Below are 19,443 nucleotides of genomic sequence, written 5' to 3'. Positions count from 1 at the left end.
TTTTGTGACTTAGTTTAGGAAAGTATTTCTTAAAAGCTCAAAAGCATGAAACTATAAGGTGAAAAAATTATTAATTTGATGCTATAACATTAAGGATTTCAGTTAAACAAATACATAGTCATTGTTAACAAGCAGATAACATTTTGGGGGAAGATACTTTCAATAACTAAACCTGTTAATGAGTTAATATCTAGAATATGAAATAAACTCCTTCAATTAAACAAGAAGACTGAGACCCTAACAGAAAAATGAGCAAAGGAAGCAAATGGGGAATTCACAAAAGAAGAAACAGACACATGAGGGATGCTCAAATTCATTATAATTAGAAAAATCTAAGTTAAAACAAGCTTTTAGTTTTACCCGCTAGGCTAGCAAAAATTAGAAAGCAAAGCTGGGTAATGCCACATCTTGTCTAAGTTGCAGGGAAATAGAATCTCCAGGACTATAGATTACTGCAGCCATTCTGGAGAGCAGTTTGACAGTTCTTCATCATTTGGTTGATAAAATTCACTTGGACCTAACAGTTCTGTTCCTGGGTATATAACCAGAGATTAATTCTCACACAGGTTCATAAGGGGACACAGAAGAAGATATTGCATTGCAACATTATTTTTAGTGGCTGGCAGATATTCTTGATTTCTGTTCTATATTGCTGGGGGAGTGGATAGATAACATGTGGAAGGCTTTGCATCAGTCAGAAACAATGAACTAAATGTCCTACAGCAATGTGAATTGACTTTTAAAAAACTTAGTGCAGAGCAGGTAAAGGTGGAATACATACAAACGGAAGGATGTTCATCAAACACGTTAGAAGAAATAATTTATTGAAAAGGGGATAAGAAATGAATATAGAAGAAAAGAAATCATTGGATAAAATAGGGGTTTTATACAGTCGAATGATGATAATGTGCAGTGAACTGCAGAGTATGATTAACTTAACGTTTTGTACCTGGGGACTTATTTGGTATGTAAGTTGGGCTGGAGAAGAAAACATTAAAGGCATGAAAAGCAAGAATTCAGGTACCAGGACATGAGGTTTTAATTTGGGATGATGGTAACTGGGAATAGAAGAAAAGAACTGATGTATGAAATACTGCAGAGCTGTGGAGTCAACAACAAATTGGATGAAGAAATGGGCCAGGTTTTGAATCTGAATAAATGGGAAAACGGAGACACCAATCGTTAAAAAGGAATAATAAACTTGAGGATAACCAGATTTGGCATGGGGGAACTATGTTAAATTTGGCTTTAGGTGTATTTCATTGCAGATTCTAGCAGTTCACTAAGGTAGATTATCCACCTTAAGAATCCACTGTGTGCTAGGCACCAAAGCAGAACATTTTTTATCCCTAAAGTGTTTTTGGCTCTACTATTTTAACCTCCACCATTTTGATCTTTGAAGTAGTTTGCCAGGATTTGGTTAGCTTAAAACTACACCAGTTTACTGTTCAGTAAAAAATGATAAAATAGTCAAAACATCCTGACAAATTTGATGTGTAAAATTTCACCTTCAAAACAAATTGATGATAACAGCCACAATAGAAAACTTAAGATGGCAGAAAAATCTTTGAAATTTGTTTTGTACCTAAAAACTGATAAGTGAATCAAATCTTTCTTGTAAAATTTACTCTAGAAAAGACTTGTTCTTGATTGAAGTAGTTTCAACAAAATAAAATTGAAAAGGGGGAAAATAGAAACTGTTTTGTACACCAGTACAATATGAGTATACTCTAATCATAATATAGATTGTATAAACAAGAACAAAAAAATTCTCTACTACTTTCTCCAAAGGTAACCACTGTTATCTATTTGGTACCTATCCTTCCAGATACCTTTCTACTCTTTTACAAATAATGTGTATTAAAAAAAATATATTGATTTGTGGATATTTGGTATTATTCTCTCTATAGTCTGTACTTTTTAAAATATATGTCTCAAATATTTTTCCATGTAAGTATATAGGATAAAAATGTTTGCTGGGTAAAAAAATGGAGGTTTCAAAATATCCTTAATGGCTAGATACTAGATACTGTTCTAAGAATGGGGGCGTGTTAGAAGGATGGGGTTGGTACAAGGCTCAGGTACAATTATTGCTCTCAAGAATCACACAGTCTAGTAGAAATGAAGTATATAATAATTATAATACAATGGAGTAAGTGTTCTAATAGATACATGTACTGGGTGCTATTTGAACACAGAAGAAAGAGCATCAAACTCTTTGATAAAGAGTGAATGTGTCAGATAGTGCTTAGAGATGGTGAAAGGAATTTCAGATCAGTTTCTAAGGATAATATTTAGCTGGTCAGCTGTGGCCCAGAATATTTAATTCACTGAATTTATTCTTCTCTGTCTTTTGTGAAATTCATATCATCCCTTTCCCGTGTCCTAAGCCATTGTCCTGAAAGCAAACATTTATTGTGTATGATCATCATTTAGAATTTTGACAGCTTTAAATAGTGTAAGTAATGACTTCAGTTAATTTTTTAAAATTTCATCATTCCAAGGATTATGTGAATGTATTTTTTGCCTTTTTTAGGGAGGTGGTTGACTCAATGGTTCAACATTTTAAAGTAACTATATTTGGGGACTGTAGACCAGTTTATGATGGAAAAAGAAGCCTTTACACAGCCAATCCACTTCCTGTGGCAACTACTGGGGTAAGATATGTGTTCCTTTATTGGAAAGCTATACATTTGCAATGTCTCTTTTTAAATGCGGTTGTTATTATTTTATTTTATTTTATTACAGTCTAAATATATGTAAGTGTGTCAGTTATCTTTTTTAACTTTTTATTTTGAAGTAATTTCAAACTTACAGAAAAGTTGTAAGAATAATGTAGAGAGTTGTAAGAATAAAATGTTTAATGGGTAGAGAATTTCAGTTTCATTAGTTGAAAAGAGTTATGAAGATGGATGGTAGAGTTATGAAGATGGATGGATGGTATTCTTACAACAAAAGTTGTAAGAATAATGTATGTGTACTCTTTACCCAGACTCACCAGTGTTCTTAACATTTGCCACATGTGCTTTATCATTCTCTTTCTCTCTTTTGCTCTTTATAGATACAGCTATATCTTTACACATATATACTTTTTTTTTCCTGAACCATTCAAGAGTAGGTTGCATATACATCATGCTCTTTAATGTGTATTTTCCTGAGAACAAAGATTAAAAACCATAGTACAATTATCAGCTTCACTAAATTTACATTGGCATGATACTTTTGTCTAATCAATAAGCCATATTCCAATTTTGTGCTTTGTTCCATTGATGTCCTTTAGCATTTTTTCCCCTTTCGTGCAGAATCTAGTCCAAGTTCATGTTTATATTTAGATACCATGTCTTTTCTAGTCTTCTTAATTCTGGGACAATTTCTCAGCCTTTTTTTCTTTCATGTCATTAACACGGTTGAAGATTGCAGGCAAGTTATGTTTTAGAATGTCCCTCAGACTGGTTTTGTCTGATGTTTCCTCTTGATTAGATTCCGATTAGGCATTGGTGGCAGGAGTATTACATAAATATTCTTTACTTATCAGTGCTTCATATCAGGAGGCACATAATATGTATTTGTTCCATTAATGGTGATGTTAACGGATCACTTGGTTAAGTTAGTATCTGCCAAGTTTCTCCTATCAAGTTATTCTTTTTCTCTTTGTTTTTGTGGGAAGATTTTTTGTTAATGTGGTAAAATACACATAAAATTTACCATCCGCGCCATTTTTAGGGTACAGTTCAGTGGTTATAAGTATATTCACAGCCATCACTACCATCCATCTTCATAACTCTTTTCAACTAATGAAACTGAAATTCTCTACCCATTAAACATTAACTCGTAATTCTCTCCTCCACTCAGCCCCTGGTAACCACCATTCTACTTTCTGTCTCTGTGAATTTGACTACTCTCAGTATTTCATATAATTATACAATATTTGCCTTTTTGTGATTAGCTTATTTCACTTAGCATACTATCTTCAAGGTTCATTCATGTTGTCACATGTGGAGGAATTTTTCTTCCTTTTTAAGGCTAAAGAATATTGTATATGCACGCGCCTGCGTGCCTACACACACACACACACACACACACACACACACTACATTTTCTTGTTTATCCATTCGTCTGTTGATGCACATCTTTTGACTATTGCATATAATGCTGCTATAAATGTGGGTATACAACTGTTCTAGTCCTTGCTTTTAGTTCTATTGTGTATATACCCAGAATTAGAGTTGTTGGATCATATAAATGGTAATTTTATTTTTAATGTTTCGAGAAACCACCATACCATTTTCTACAGTGGCCGCATCATTTTACATTCCAACCAACAGTGTACAAGGGCTTCAAATTCTCCACATCCTTGCTAACACTTGCCGTTTTCTCTCTTTTTTTTAATAGTAGTCCTCCTAATGAGTATGAGGTGATAGCTCATTGTGTTTTTTTTCATAACTATTTTTTTTATTATTACGTTTATTGGGGTAACATTGGTTAATACAATTATATAATTTTCAGGTGTACATTATAATTTGACATCTCTATATTCTAATGTGTATTTACCACCCAAAGTCCAGTTTCCTTCAGCTACCATATATTTCAACCCCTTTACCCACTTCACCCTCCCCCTACCCCCCTGCCCCCTTTACCCTGTCTACCTCCCCTCTCCTCCTCCACTGCCTACCCTCTGGTAATAACGAGTCCATTGTCCATGTCCATGAGTCTCTATTTTTTTTGTCCTGTTCATTTGTTGCTCTTAGGTTTATATTCCACATATAAGTGATATCATGTGATTTTCAACTTTTATTTTCTGGCTTATTTCACTTAGCATGATTATCTCAAGGTCCATCCATTGTTGCCACAAATGGTAGTATTTCATCTCTTCTTATAGCTGATTTATTGTTGAAAATTATTTGCCCATATAAATATGGATTTACTTCTGGACTCTCGATTCTGTTCCACTGGTCCGTGTGTCTGTTTTGCTGCCAATACCATGCCATTTTGATTACTGTTGCTTTGTAGTATAATTTGAAGTCAGGTAGAGTGATGCCTCCAGCCTCTTTTTCTTCCCTCAGGATGACATTGGCAATTCGGGGTCTTTTGTGCTTCCATACAAATCTGATGATTTTTTGTTCTATTCTTTAAAAAATGCCAATGGGATTTTGATGGGGATTGCATTAAATCTGTATAATGCTTTAGGTAATATGGTCATTTTAACTATGTTGATCTTCCAGTCCAAGAACACGAAATATCTTTCAATTTCTTTGTATCTTCTTCGATTTATTTTAATAGGGTCTTGTACTTTTCACGATATAGGTACTTCGCATGTTTCATTAAATTTATTCGTAGGTATTGTATTCTTTTTGTTGCAATTGCAAAAGGAATTGTTTTTGCCACTTCTTTTTCTGACACTTCATTATTAATAGAGTAAAGGAACGCTATGGATTTTTGAACATTGATTTTGTATCCAAAGACTTTACTGTATTTGCTTATTGTTTCCAGTAGAGTTCTTGTGGAGTCCTTAGGGTTTTCTGTATAGAGAATCATGTCATCTGTAAATATTGACATTTTGACTTCTTCGTTTTCTATTTGGATGCCTTTTATATCTTGTCTGATTGCACTCGCTAGAACCTCTAATGTTATATTGAATAACAGTGGCAATAGTGAACAGCCTTGCCTTGTTCCTGATCTTAGAGGAAAGGTTACTGTTAAGTATAATGTTGGCTGAGAGTTTGTCATAGATGGCCTTAATTATGTTAAGGTATTTTCCTTCTATACTGATTTTGTTAAGTGTTTTAATCATAAATTAATGCTGTATCTTGTCGAAGACTTTTTCTGCATCTATTGATATGATCATATGATTCTTATTTTTTAATTTATTTATGTGGTGTATCACATTAATCGATTTGCATATGTTGCTGTATTCAGTTTGCTAGTATCTTATTTAAGATTTTGGTATCTGTGTTCATGAGAGATATTGTCTGTAGATTTCTTTTTTTGTGTTATCTTTACCAGGTTTTAGTATCAGTAATATTGGTCTCATAAAATGAGTTGATAAGTATTGCCTCTTCTTCGAATTTTTGGAAGAGTTTGAGGAGAATAGGTATTAAATCTTTGAATGTTTGGTAGAATTCACTAGTGAAGCCATCTGGTCCTGTACTCTTACTTTTTGGTAGGTTTTTGATGATTGTTTCAATTTTCATACTGCTAATCGATCTATTTAGATTTTCCAGATCTCTTGATTCAGTCTAGGAAAATTGTATTTTTCTAAGTACTGGTCATTTCTTCTAGGTTATTAATATTGATGTGATATTCTTTTTCATAGTATTCTTGTATGATCCTCTGTATTTCTGTGATGTCAGTCATAATTTCCCCTCTTTCATCCCTGATTTTGTTTATTTATATCCTTTCTCTTTTTCTTTAGTGAGTCAAGCCAGGGGGTTGTCAATTTTACTAACCTTCTCACAGAACCAGCTCTTTGTTGCATTTATTTTTTCTATTTTTGTTTTGGTTTTGTTTTCAATTTCATTTATTTCTGCTCTAATTTTGATTATTTCTTTCCTTCTGCTAACTTTAGGCCTCATTTGTTCTTCCTTTTCTAGCTTTTTAAGATGAAGCATTAGGCTGTTTATTTAGACTCATTCTTGTTTTTGGAGATAGGCCTGTAATGATATGAACTTTCCTCTTATGACTGCTTTTGCCATGTCCCAAAAGTTTTGATATGTTGTACTATCATAATCATTCGTTTCTGTGAATCTCTTGAGCTCTCTTTTTATTTCTTCAGTAGCATGTTGTTTAATCTCCAGCTTTTCTTCAGTAGCATGTTGTTTAATCTCCATGTATTTGTGGTTCTTCCTGATTTCTTTTTGCAGTTGATCTCTCGTTTCAAAGCATTATGATCAGAAAATATGGTTGGTTTGATTTTAACCCTCTTATATTTGTTGAGGCTATCTCTGTGTTCCAGTATGTGGTTGATTCTTGAGAATGTTCCATGTGCACTAGAGAAGAATGTATAAGCAGCTGTTTTGGAATGGAAGGCTCTGTAAATGTCAATTATGTCCAGTTGGTCTAATGTGTCTTTAAAGATCTTATTTCCTTATTGATTTTCTGTTTGGATGATCTGTCCATATCTGACAGTGGGGTATTTAGGTCCTCTACTATGATAGTGTTTTGGTCTGTTTCTCCCTTTAGTTCTGTTAGTAATTGCTTTACATATTGTGGAGCTCCCTAATTGGGAGCATAGATATTGATAAGTGTTATATCTTCTTGGTGCATGATTCCCTTTATCATTATGAAGTGTCCCTCAGTATCTTTCTTTACCTTTTTTATTTCGAAGTCTGTTTCGTCTGATATTAGTACCGCTGCTCCCGCTTTTCTTTGAATGCCATTTGCTTGAAATGTCATTTTCCACCCTTTCACTTTGAGTCTGTATTTGTCTTTGGAACTGAGATGTCTCTCCTAGAGGCAGCATATGGTTGGGTTTTATTTTTTGATCCAGTCTGCAACTCTGGGCCTTTTTATTAGTGAGTTTACTCCATTTACATTTAGGGCGGTTATTGAAATATGAGGTCTTCTTACAGCCATTTTATCTTTTGCTTTCTGGTAGCTCGGTGTTTCCATTGCTTACCTGTCCTAGCGTTTCTGTTTTCTTTATTTAGATTGGCTTTTGCGCGTTTTCCCTCTGATTCTTCTTAAAAGTTTTAGGTTATATACTTCAGTTCTGAATCTTTGGTATGCGGTTACCATTATGAATATGAAAAGGATAGTTACATATATACAGTCATCCATTTTCTTATGCATATGCCTTATCTCCTTTCCCCTTTGCGAATTTAGATCTTTGAATCCTCCCCTTTTCAGTCATTGTTGTTTCAATTTGTCCCTGTGTATGCTGAACTTTCATTACTATCTTGCTATAGCAATTCTCTTATTATTTAAGCTTATAATGCTCTGTTCTTAGTATGGATTACACCCCTCTGCGTCTATTTGCCTGATAGTCACTCTACTCCTAATTATGTATGGGTTTTTTGGTCATTTTGTTTTAGGTGAGCTGACCCCTTTCAGTAATTCCTGTAGTATAGGCCTCGTAGTGGAGAACTCCCTCAATTTCTGAATGTCTGGAAAGGTCTTCTCTCTTCTTCCTTTTGATTTATTTCTAGATTTCTGTCTTCAAGATCCTTTCCTCCATTTGGTCGACTCTATTTCCCAAGCTTGCTATTTCATTTTTCAACTCTTGCAGTGTGTTCTTCATCTCCAGAAATTCTATTTGGTTCTTTTTGAAGGTTTCAGTCTCCTTGCTCTGCTCATCTAGTTGTGTTTTCAATTCCTGAAATTGTTGCCATGACTCGTTTCAGAACTCACTGAGTTTTTTCAGAAGTACCATTCTGAATTCTCTGTCATTTAAATTGCATATTTCTATGTCTGTAAGCTTATTTTCTGGAGATTTTTCTCCTTCTTTCTGAGATGCCTTGTCACCTTGGTTGTTCATGGTGTTTAATGGACTATTTCTCTGCCTAGGCATTAATGGAAGTGTATTCTGCTGTTTTTCCAGAAAGAAGATTTATTATATTTAGCCTGCTGCAAAGAAGGCACTTTTCTTTTGGTTTCCAGTAGGTAGTGTCTAAGCCTCTTGGATCTCTGCTTTATATAAAACCTTAAAATTGCCTTTTTTAAAAAATTTTTTGTAGATATTTAATCATACTTGCTATCTTCAGTTTCAGTTCCTGTCAGTGACAGTCTCAGTAGCGTTTGCTCAGATTCCCCTGGGGCTCCGCGATGTTCAGAGGGTATGGGGAGAAGGGCCCTCTGGTTTGGGAGTTGGGGGCTGTGGCTCAGCCACATTTTTGCAACTGGGGCTGGTAAAATCAACTGTTGTTTCTCTGCAGTCCCGTCCCACTTCTCTGCTTTCTACCCTGATGCCTGGGCCCTGCCACTGGCTGCATGGAACTCACAGCACTTCCAGGCAGGACTGTTCAGGGAAGTCACTGCACCTTCTCCCCCTCCCCCCTCCACCCCCTCCTGCTGGGAGCTCCTGCTGCTGCAAGAGGCAGCTTCTTTATTTCTCCCAGTCCACCGCCAGACACGCGGGGTTGTGACCTGTGGTAGCTCTTATGCGCAGATCCCACGCTCAGATGTGCTGGTGTGCAGTTTGGGTGTATTTTGTTTTGTTTTAGACGTTCAGCTTATTGTTGTTTCAAGGGGAGAGATCTAAGGACGTTGCTCACTCTGCCATGTTTTCGGAGATCTCAGCTCATTGTATTTTGATTGACGTTTCCCTAATAGTGATGTTGAGCATCTTTTCATGTGATTATGGACCACTTGTATATCTTCTTTATAGAAGTGTGTATTCAGTAGTCCTTTGCCTATTTTTTAATTGGATTTGGTTTTGTTGTTGAGTTTTAGGAATTCTTTATATTTTTTATCAGATATACAATTTGCACATATTTTCTCACATTTCGTGGGTTGCTTTTTCACTTTGTTGATTTTTGTCCTTTGATAGGAGTTTTTAATTTGATAGAAGTGATATTTTTAAATATTTTGTTTCTCATTAGACTTTTTAATAATTGATTCTTGCTTGGAAGGATTTGGTACTGTGTAGTAATAGTGATTTTCTAATTCTGTCTTCTACATTTATTGACATTTACAGAGCCTTCCATCCCAAAACAGTTGGTTCTACAGTAAGGGAGAGCATTTTCTTCCCTATTTATCCTTACTTATTTGACTGCCCAAATTGTCCCTGTTAAGTTGATCCCTTTTGACATGATATGTACCTCTTTTTTTTCCTTTGCATAATTCCTTAGTTTGTGGCACAAGATGTTCCAGGCTCTTCTTATTTTAACTCTTTAGCAGTCCCGCAACTGGCCATTTCTCAGAGGAGAACTGGTTTCTTTTAGTTGGGTAATGCATTTTAGAGACCCAAATCTGAGTACTGGGTGTGCTCGTTGATACTGGGGTATATGTGCTTTTGAGGCCTTGAGTGGACATAGATAGGAAATAGAAATATGTAAGTAAGTAAATAAAACAGACAATAAATAAAAAGTAAATATTGTATGTCATATAGTAAACCTAACATATGTGTCCTGAAGTACCACTTATTATATACAATATACAAAATCATGAGTTCAGACTGATTCTTGCAGATCTAGTCTATCCCCACAGGATTTTTCCTTTACTCCCAGCATTGCATATTTCTGTCTTTCTTCTTTAAACCTCTAGCTCCTCTCTCATCTGTTCCGCCCTACAACATATGAAATAGTTTCTGAATTACTAACTATACCATACCACTAATGAAAACAAACCTATTAATAAGAATTTAAGGTTTTATTTTGTATGCATTTTTTCCCAGTGACCCCTCCACACCCCCGGTATAGTTAGTATACCATGTTCAAAGTTACTTTCAGTAGTGTTTTTTTTCCCCTTCTTTCAGTGTAGTTATGTTATTCATTTGAAGTGCATTTGGTTTCATTCGATTGTATTTATATTCAATTTTAGTTTTTTCCCTCCAGCCTTACTGATTTAAAAAAAAATTTTAATATACAGAACTTTAACATGCTTCCTAAAGTCAAAACTTTACTGAAAAATACACTCAGGATTGTTAATCCCTTCTTTATTCCAATTCGTTCTTTCCCGTCCTTTGAAAGTAACCAATTTCTTTTGTCGTTGTTTTTGAAAGTAACCAATTTCTTTTTATCTGGTTCTTCTTGTGTTTCTTATTGCATAAATAAGCAGATACATGAATATTTTCCCATTTTCCCCTTCTTTCTCACACAAAAGATGGCATGCTATCTATAATCTGCACTTTAGTTTTCTCATTTCAAAGTATAGTTTGGAAATTACTTTATAACAATTCCAGGAGATCTTCCTAGAACATCCTTTTTTTTATATAGCTACCTAAATGTTTGGGCATTTAGGTAGTTTCTAGTATTTTGCAGTGACAAATAATGCTGGCATAATTAATGGTTATTTAAATTTTAGTCCATTGATTTTACATTGAGACGATTTGTTTTTTTTTGTATTTGCCTGTTTTCTGTTAAATATTTTTATAAGTTAAACTTTAAAATAATTGTATTTATCTTTTTCAGCTTTTACCTGATGACTCTTTTCCTATCAACAGGTAGATTTAGATGTTACTTTACCTGGGGAAGGTGGAAAAGATCGACCTTTTAAGGTGTCAATCAAATTTGTCTCTCGGGTGAGTTGGCACCTACTACATGAAGTCCTGACAGGACGTACCTTGCCTGAGCCACTGGAATTAGACAAGCCAATCAGCACTAATCCTGTCCATGCTGTCGATGTGGTGCTACGACATCTGCCCTCCATGAAGTGGGTGCTTCTGCCTTTTTTTCCTCTTTAGATCTTAAGTGTGAAGGCGTTCTTCCCAAGAGTTGTGCAGGCCTCCTTTGGTTAACCTTCAGATGTTGTATACTTTGATTATTTCAGTTGTAGAATAGTATGAATACAAGTTCATTAACAGAAGTAAGTTACAGAAAATTGTCTGACTTTTGAAGGTAAATGACCTCATTAGCTTAGCTATTCTAATGGATTTTTTTTTTTTAGAAAAATGCCTTTCTCTTAGGAGCTATTAATCTTGAGTAACTGATATATTTTCAGATATATTCCTATAGTTAAATCACTTTAATTTAAAGGTAATTTTGTTGTTTATACATAGTATCGAATTGTGTTGAAATTGCTGCTGTTTTAAACACACTACTACTTTACATGTGTATGTGTTTTTCAGTGCTTATATAGGATCATATAGGCTGTGTCTTTTTGAAGAAAAATATTGTCTTAAAAACACATTTATAGAAATAGCCTTTTGATCAATAATTATTTAACTCTTATATTTTCTAAGGTTGGAACTCTTAACTTTTTAAAATCTTTTTTTTTTTTAAAGTATTTTAAATAAAAACTTGTTCTTATTCAAACTAACATTAGTTTTAACAATAGAGAATTTCCATGAAGGATGCTGACTTTTTTTCATTTAAAATGGCTGTTTTTTGCTTTCAGAAATTTGGAAAATTTTTAATTTCATATATTCATAATAATAAGCATCGTTATGATAAATTATGTGGTCTAGACTTAACCTGTTCTGCATATTTGAATACTTACATGGGAAGGAAGGATTCAGTATGCCATTTTAATTTTTGTAGATACACGCCTGTGGGGCGTTCCTTTTTCTCAGCTCCAGAAGGATATGACCACCCTCTTGGAGGAGGCAGGGAAGTATGGTTTGGATTCCATCAATCTGTTCGGCCTGCCATGTGGAAAATGATGCTTAATATTGATGGTAAGGAAACTGTAACTGTGTGCTATATTGGGTAGTTGATTTTCTTATGGCCGGTGGTTGTAATTTGTGTGTGTGTGTGTGTGTGTGTGTGTGTGTTGTGTGTGTGTGTGTCATTTTATGTGTAATTATATGTGCTGGTGTCTTAAAGTAATAAATGAACATATATTAAGACAAACTGGAAAAACCTTTATATATATATTACATTTCATTTAAAAAGCGTTTACACAGAACTTGTCCTGGTTTGCTGCTAGACATGAAGTAAGCACATGAAAGCAAATATAAAAGCTTTGACATGATCATTTGAACAGTCTTTTGTTGTAACTCACTTTCGTTCTTTTAACTCTTAAGTCAGTATTTCATTATGAAATACATGTTTTACAGGAAGAGAAGTCTGTTGGACCTGGTGACCTCTGGCATTATGCCTGCTACTGATGCTTAATGTGATGTTAATTACATTCTCATTTTTAGATGTTTCCTTATGTATATTTTTGTGCTCATATAAAAGCAGAATAGTATGATAAACTGTCACCTATGTTGCTCTTAATCACATTGTCAGGATTTTTCTACCTTTGCTTAAACTATCTACATTTCTTCCTCTATTGTAATATTTTTATTTTTATTTATTTTTTTTGAAAAACACTCATTTTAATGTTTTAGAAGACAGACAAAAAACGATAGGCAAAGGGAGTCTAGACCAATTAGAGGTAAAGCAAGTGTAACAAAAATTAATACAATACAGTGTTTTGCCCTCATAAAGGAAATTTCAGATTTCAGCATGTTATTGTAATATTTTTAAATCAAATCCCAGAGAGCATGTTATTTTGTCCCCACTGCTTCAGTATGAACCTCTAAAAATATGGATGCTTTCTTACACGGTCACAATGCCATTATCATATATATAAGAAAATTTAAAATAATAATTTATTTGTACCTTCTGATATCCTGTCTATAATCAGATTTCCCTAATTGTTTCAAATATGTATATTTTTAGTTAGTTGGCTCTAATCAGGATCCAAACAAGATCCACACATCACACTTGGCTCTTACGCCTTTTTTTAATGCAGTGGTCCAATTTCCTTTCCTCTTGTTTTGTTTGTTTCTTTTTTTGATGCCATTGACTTTTTATAGAAACTCTGTCACTTGTCCTGTAGAATATCCAGAAACCTGGATTTACCTTTTCTTATGGTGTCATTACTTTGTTTCTCTTTTCTCTATATTACCTGAAAATGAAAGTTTGCCCTAGACATTTGATTCAGTTCTGATTCAGAATACTTAATAAGTGCTTCATCTTTTATATTAGACACACAATATCTAGTGGTCCCATTTTTAATGATGCTAAGATTGATCAGTAGGTTCAGAGATCAGCAGGCCTGATCTCTTCATGGTAAATTTCTCAATTAACCTTTTAATTACTCATATTCCATTCATTGATCATTATTACCTGGACTATTTATTTCATTAAGGATTATCAACTCTTATTTTTTCTAATTCTGCTGTTCTTTTTGCATCAGATGGAATTCTTAATGTGGAAAATCACAATGTCCTATTGATAATTCATTAGTCTTTGATAGCTTTCTTGCTTTCTGACATAGCAAGACATTCCAGGCTCATCTTATATTTCTTACTCTGTACCTGGAATCAGCCATTCTTCCAAGGATCCCTGGATCTTTCCAGATCAGTACATAGGTTCCTCGTTATTTTCAGCTGCATCTGCCATTGTGAGGATATGTCATTGAGGGGATGTATTTCAAAAGTCTCCTTTAGATGTATACTAGGGCTGTTTTTAATTATTTGCCATTTCAGAACATTTCATATACATGTAAATGTTTCTTGAAGATAGATTCTAGGAGTGAGATCCAGGGTCAAGGATAAATATATTTGTAATTTTGATTGTTATTGCCAGATTGCCCTCCACAGAGGTTGTAAACATTTTGCATCTGTGAATGAGACTACCTGTTTCCTATGCCTTTGCCAGTACAGATGTCAAACTAGATTTTTGCGAATCAAATTTGCAAGAAATGGTTTCACTATGTATTTTTATTTTCCGATGACCATATTTTCATGTATGTAAAGGCTACCTATTTCTTTTGTTTACTGTTTAAGTCCTTTGCCCCTTTTTTGCTGTGTGATGTTTGGTCTTCTCATTTACTAGAGAGCTTTCTAAATTAAAGAGCTTAGCTCTTTGTCTGATGTGAATTACAGGTACTATATATCAAGTTGTTATTTGTCTTTTGGCCTTCGATATGGTTTTTTGTTTTTGTTTTTTGCCACATAGGAATTTATCTCTTTGTTGGTGTGTGTGTGTATCTATCTAGACACACACAAACACTTATATGTATTGGTCAGTAATTTCTTTTATGACTTTTAATATCTAATAAGACTGGTCTCATTTTTCTCTTTAGAGTTTTCTAGGCCTTTTTTTTTTTTTAACATGTAAGCTTTAGAAACATCTTATCTAGATCCAGTGAGTGTGGGAAGATGGGCTGTTATTTTATTGAGATCTCGTTATATTTATAAATTTAGTTAGGACAAATTACCATCTTTAAGATATTATATCTTTCTGTCCAATAAAATACTACACCATCCCATTTGTTCAAGATTACTTCTGTCTACTTCATGAGTGTTCTGGTTTTTCTCACATAATTTACACATTTCTTATTGTTATTCCTGGATATTTTCTCCCTTATTTTTGCTGTTTAATGGGTTTGTAGATTCTAACTGGTTATTGTTCATGTACATGAAGGCTTTTGATTTTTATATACTAACTTTTTTCTCTCTGCTCTATTGAATTCCATTATTTTTTATAGTAGTTTTTCAAGTGATTTTTCTTGACGTTTCTAGATTATAATGATTTCATCTAATGATAGTGATAGGTTTACCTCTTCCTTTGGATTTTTACATATCTCATTTTTTCTTATCAGGTTATATTGACTAAGCAGGACAGTATTAAACATTAGTGATTAGTGAGCATCCTCTTTTTATTCCTTGCTTTAGAGGGAATGCTTCCTATGTTTCTGCCTGAAGTATGATGCATACATATATGTATAGGAGCATCTATTGTCTGCTGTTTTATTAAGTGCTTTCAATCAAGAATGGATTTTGAATTTTCTCAGATTTCTTTTTAGCATCTGTGGAGCTGATGATATATTTCTCTTCTTTTTAACAAACATTGAACCAGACATGTTTCTTGATTCTTTTAATATGATGCTGGATTCTGTTTGTTAATACTTTTACTTTTAATTAAACTGCAAAACTAAGATTGATCTGATCTGCAGTCCTTCTTTTTGTATAGACTTTTTCCAGTTTTTGTATTAATGTTATATTTTATAAAGAATTTGCAAGTTTTCCATTTTCTTAAATATATAACAGTTTTTAAATAATATTGAAATTATCAACTCTTTTAAGATTTGGTAGAATTTCCTTATAAATTTGTGGCCCGTGTGTTATGTTTTGTTTGGTAAGTAGCTCTTTTAAAACTTCTTGCATTTATTTTGCGAAAATAAGTCTGGTTAGGCTCTCTGGATTCAATTTTGGTAGGTTAGATCTTACTAGAAAATTATTTATTTTATCTGTATTTAATTTATTTGTATAGAGTTTTACAAACTAGTTTCTTATTTTTTGAAATTTTATTTATTTTCATACTTTACCACCCTTTCTTATTTTGTGTATTTGTACTTTGTCCCTTTTATTTTTATTCTTGATTAGGAGAGATAGTTAATCAACTGATTGTTTTTCCCCCAGCAAAATAGCTTTTGAAATTGTTTTTTAGTTCTCTGGCTTTCTGTTTTTTAACTTCTTAATATCTGCTTTTAGCTTTTATAAATGTTTTCCTCTACTTTTCTTCAGTTAATTTAGTTGTTTTTTGAGCTGTATTAGTGATCATTCACTTTCATTTTTTCTTATTGATAAAAATATTTAAGACATTGAACTTTCTTCTAAAGATCACTGTTTTAGCTATATCCCAAAGCCTCTAATATGTAATATTTTCATATTTTCTGGAAACACCACAAATTTTATTTGTCTTACCCCTATTAACCAAATGTTGTTTGAGGTACTTTAAAATTTTTCAGATTGAAGATCTCTTTATTTTCTGATTTTGTTATAAATATCTCATTTTATTGTGTTGTTACTCAGAGAATGTAGTTTGTATTTGTTGAGGTATTTTTTGTAGCCTAATATATAGTCAATTTTTGCAAAAGTTCAATACTATTTGTAAATAATGTATATCCAATTATTAGGGTACAGTTAAATGAATATCAGCTGTAACATTTTGATTGGGCTGTTTACATCACTTATTTCCTTATTTGTTTTTGTTTACTTGTTCTCTCAGACTGAGAGAAATAAATTTAAATTTACTATTATTATTATGTTTCTATTTCCTCTTATATCTCCTGTAATTTCTGCTTTCTTAGTGTTGCTGCTATGTTATTGGGAGCAGATATATACCTGTTTTCTTCATTGTGAATTGTACCTTTTACAGTAGTAAAATGACTTTCTTTTTATATTTTTGGGTCAACGTCTACATTGTTCAATAAAAGGATTATACTCCGTGGTTTTGTGACCCTGATCCAATCCATTAATTTTTCATTTCCTTTATTTTTTATTTTTTATGTTTTCTGAAATATAAATGCATCTTGGTGACAGTATAGAATGGTTTTGCTTTGCGGGTCAGTCCTTTTTTTTCTGTTAATGGATCAGTTAAGCCAGATAGATAGGATGAACATACATGTTTGGCGTCAGTTGTGTCAAATTATTTTGTTATGTTTTCTGAATATATGTGTTTTTTTAAACTAAGTGGCCTATTTCATGTTTTTTAAATGATAGTTTTGATATTAGGAAGGTTTTTTTTCCTACTAGTGGTTACTGTTATACTTAAAACTTCATGTAATACTCAACTTTCTCTGTTTTTTAAAGCAGTCTTTCATTTTCCCTAATGAATAACAATTTTATTATCTTTATTCTCTTCCTTTCTTTCCTCTCTCTCTTTTACTAACTAGTTTTAGCCATTATAGCATTATTTTATTGATCTTTATAATTTTGCTTAAATTTTTACTACTCGAATTTCAGCTTGGACTCCTGTCTACTACAATAAGGTGCAATCAGTTATTCTTTTATGTATTCTACTCCTATCATTCATTTATTTTTATATATTCCTACATTGTTAGATCGTGCAACAGTTACATTCTTTTCTATCACCTGTATGTCCATTTGTTTTAATCTTAAATCTACAATTAAATGTATTGATGGTAACTACTAGTCTTTTTGCTGGAATTTTTCCTGTCATCTCTTGATTGCAATTTATCCTCAAGTTGTATCTTCAAGAAGGACTAATACGAATAAGAGCTTAGTTTTTGCATATTGAAAGCCATTTGTCTGTAGCCTTATTCCTGAAGGACTGCTTGGCTGGACATATTGACTCAAACTTTCTTGAGTATCTTTTAGGTATTTTCCTACTGTCTTCTGACAGTGAATTTTCAGTAGAGAAGTATGATATAAGCTTGATTTTCTTTTCCCTAGAAGAGACTTGATTTTGTTTTTAATCTGCTTGCTAAAAGTACTTTTCACAATTATTTTACTAGACTCTTTTCTCAGTTTTGACTAGTTTGTCAGTTTTATTTAAAACATGAGATTTCCTTCAAAAATGTAGGTTCAAGTCTTTTATTTTTTAACATCGCATTTTTTAATAGAATTTTTCTATCCTATTTGCTCCCAACTGTGCCTTTTGTGGTGTAATTTTTACCATGTATTCATTGTAGTTTAGTCTTCATCTTTTGAATTTAAAAAAATGAAAAAGAAAATTTTTCCATTTCTTTTATGAGTTCTGCAGTGCTTATTTTACCTTCTGTTGACTAGTTGTCTCTTCCCTAAGTTTTTAAATTTCTATTCAAATCTTTCTTCATAGCTGCATGAAGAATTTTTGAATTTATGTTAAAAAGTAATGTTACAGTTTTCATCTGCTTTGTGATATTTTCTTTTGAGTTTTCTTTGTCAGGGATGTTGTGTTACCTCTTTACATTTTCTTATGATATATTTGTATGGATACTTACCACTTTTTTGTTATTCATATTGGAGTGTGATGAGTTTTCCCAAATCACCTGACTGGAGTTGGAGGGAGAAGTGAGACAGGACATGAGGAAACAGTAGTTTTCCAGGTTTCTCTGCTCAAGATTTCTGTCTTCTGTTGTTCTGATGGGTTATTTCTTCAAAATATAGCCACATCTCTTTTGCCCCTCTCTCAGTAATATATGTGTTTATAGGAGGTGTGAACTACAAGCCATGAGTTCCACCAGGTCCTTGCTAGCTTCTGCTAATGCAGTTCTTACCTTTTAAAGAGCAAGTACCTGCTCAAACATTAACAATTAGAGAATTTGTGAAGGTTATATAGGAGTTCTTTATGCTGTTCTTTTAACTTGCCATAAGTTTGAGATTACAGAAAAAAAGTACATACTTTGTTTTTAGAAGTGTAGTCCTATCTGAGATCTGTCACTTCTGGACCACCCTCCACTCCCTCTCATAACACTTTCTGTGACTCCTTTTTCTGCTTCTTTTTAAGATTCCCTCACTCAATCTCAATTCTAAACATTGCAATTCCCCCTATTAGAATAGGACCCTCTGTAGGGGTGAAAATTTGCTGTTCCTCCATGAGGTTCCTTTTATGCTTTGTGCCCTTTTTCTTCACATAGGTTCTACTAGTCCCAAGTATTTGGGGCCATTTTTACTTATAATTTGGCATTTTCTGGTTTTTATTGTGTTGTACGTTCACTTAAGATGTAATGGGTTCCCTCCTCTCTCTCTCTCTCTCTCTCTTTCTCTCTCTCTCTCTCTCTCTCTCTCTCTCTCTCTTTTAACATTCTCTTTGTTGCTCTCTCTTTCTGGAAGGAAAGTGGGAAAGTCTGGAAATAAATTGCACTATTTTCCTACTGAACTTAAAGTGAAGCTTCGAATATCATCAATAAGTAATTTCTAAATAACCCATTGGTCAAAGAAGTCACAAAGAAAATTTTAAAGATTTTGAACTGAAGGGTAGTGAAAATGTATATATTGGAATTGGTTATGATTAGCTAAAGCAATGCTTAGAATTCAAAACCTTAAATGCCTGCCTATTAGAAAAAGTATCAATGACCTACACATTCATCTCAACAAGTTAGAAAATTATCAGAAAATTAAATGCA

The 19,443-nt window shown here is 33.2% G+C and overlaps 1 protein-coding gene across 6 annotated transcripts in view; it reads left to right on the top strand.

Annotated features, from left to right (window-relative positions):
- AGO3 (argonaute RISC catalytic component 3) overlaps nucleotides 1-19,443 on the top strand; it is a 101,920-nt gene that overhangs the window by 24,801 nt on the left and 57,676 nt on the right. For all 6 annotated transcript variants that reach the window (XM_039851020.1, XM_039851023.1, XM_039851024.1 and 3 more), the window contains 3 exons: nucleotides 2,537-2,657; nucleotides 11,099-11,307; nucleotides 12,135-12,271. In XM_039851020.1, the coding sequence (XP_039706954.1) occupies nucleotides 2,537-2,657; nucleotides 11,099-11,307; nucleotides 12,135-12,271 (467 nt within the window). The remainder of the gene's footprint in view (nucleotides 1-2,536; nucleotides 2,658-11,098; nucleotides 11,308-12,134; nucleotides 12,272-19,443) is intronic.

Source organism: Pteropus medius, unplaced genomic scaffold (genome assembly GCF_902729225.1).
Source record: "Pteropus medius unplaced genomic scaffold, Ma_sr-lr_union100, whole genome shotgun sequence".
NCBI classification, from domain to species: Eukaryota; Metazoa; Chordata; class Mammalia; order Chiroptera; family Pteropodidae; genus Pteropus; species Pteropus medius.
Note: the sequence above shows the minus strand (reverse complement) of the source record. Positions and strands in the feature narration are given on the sequence as shown.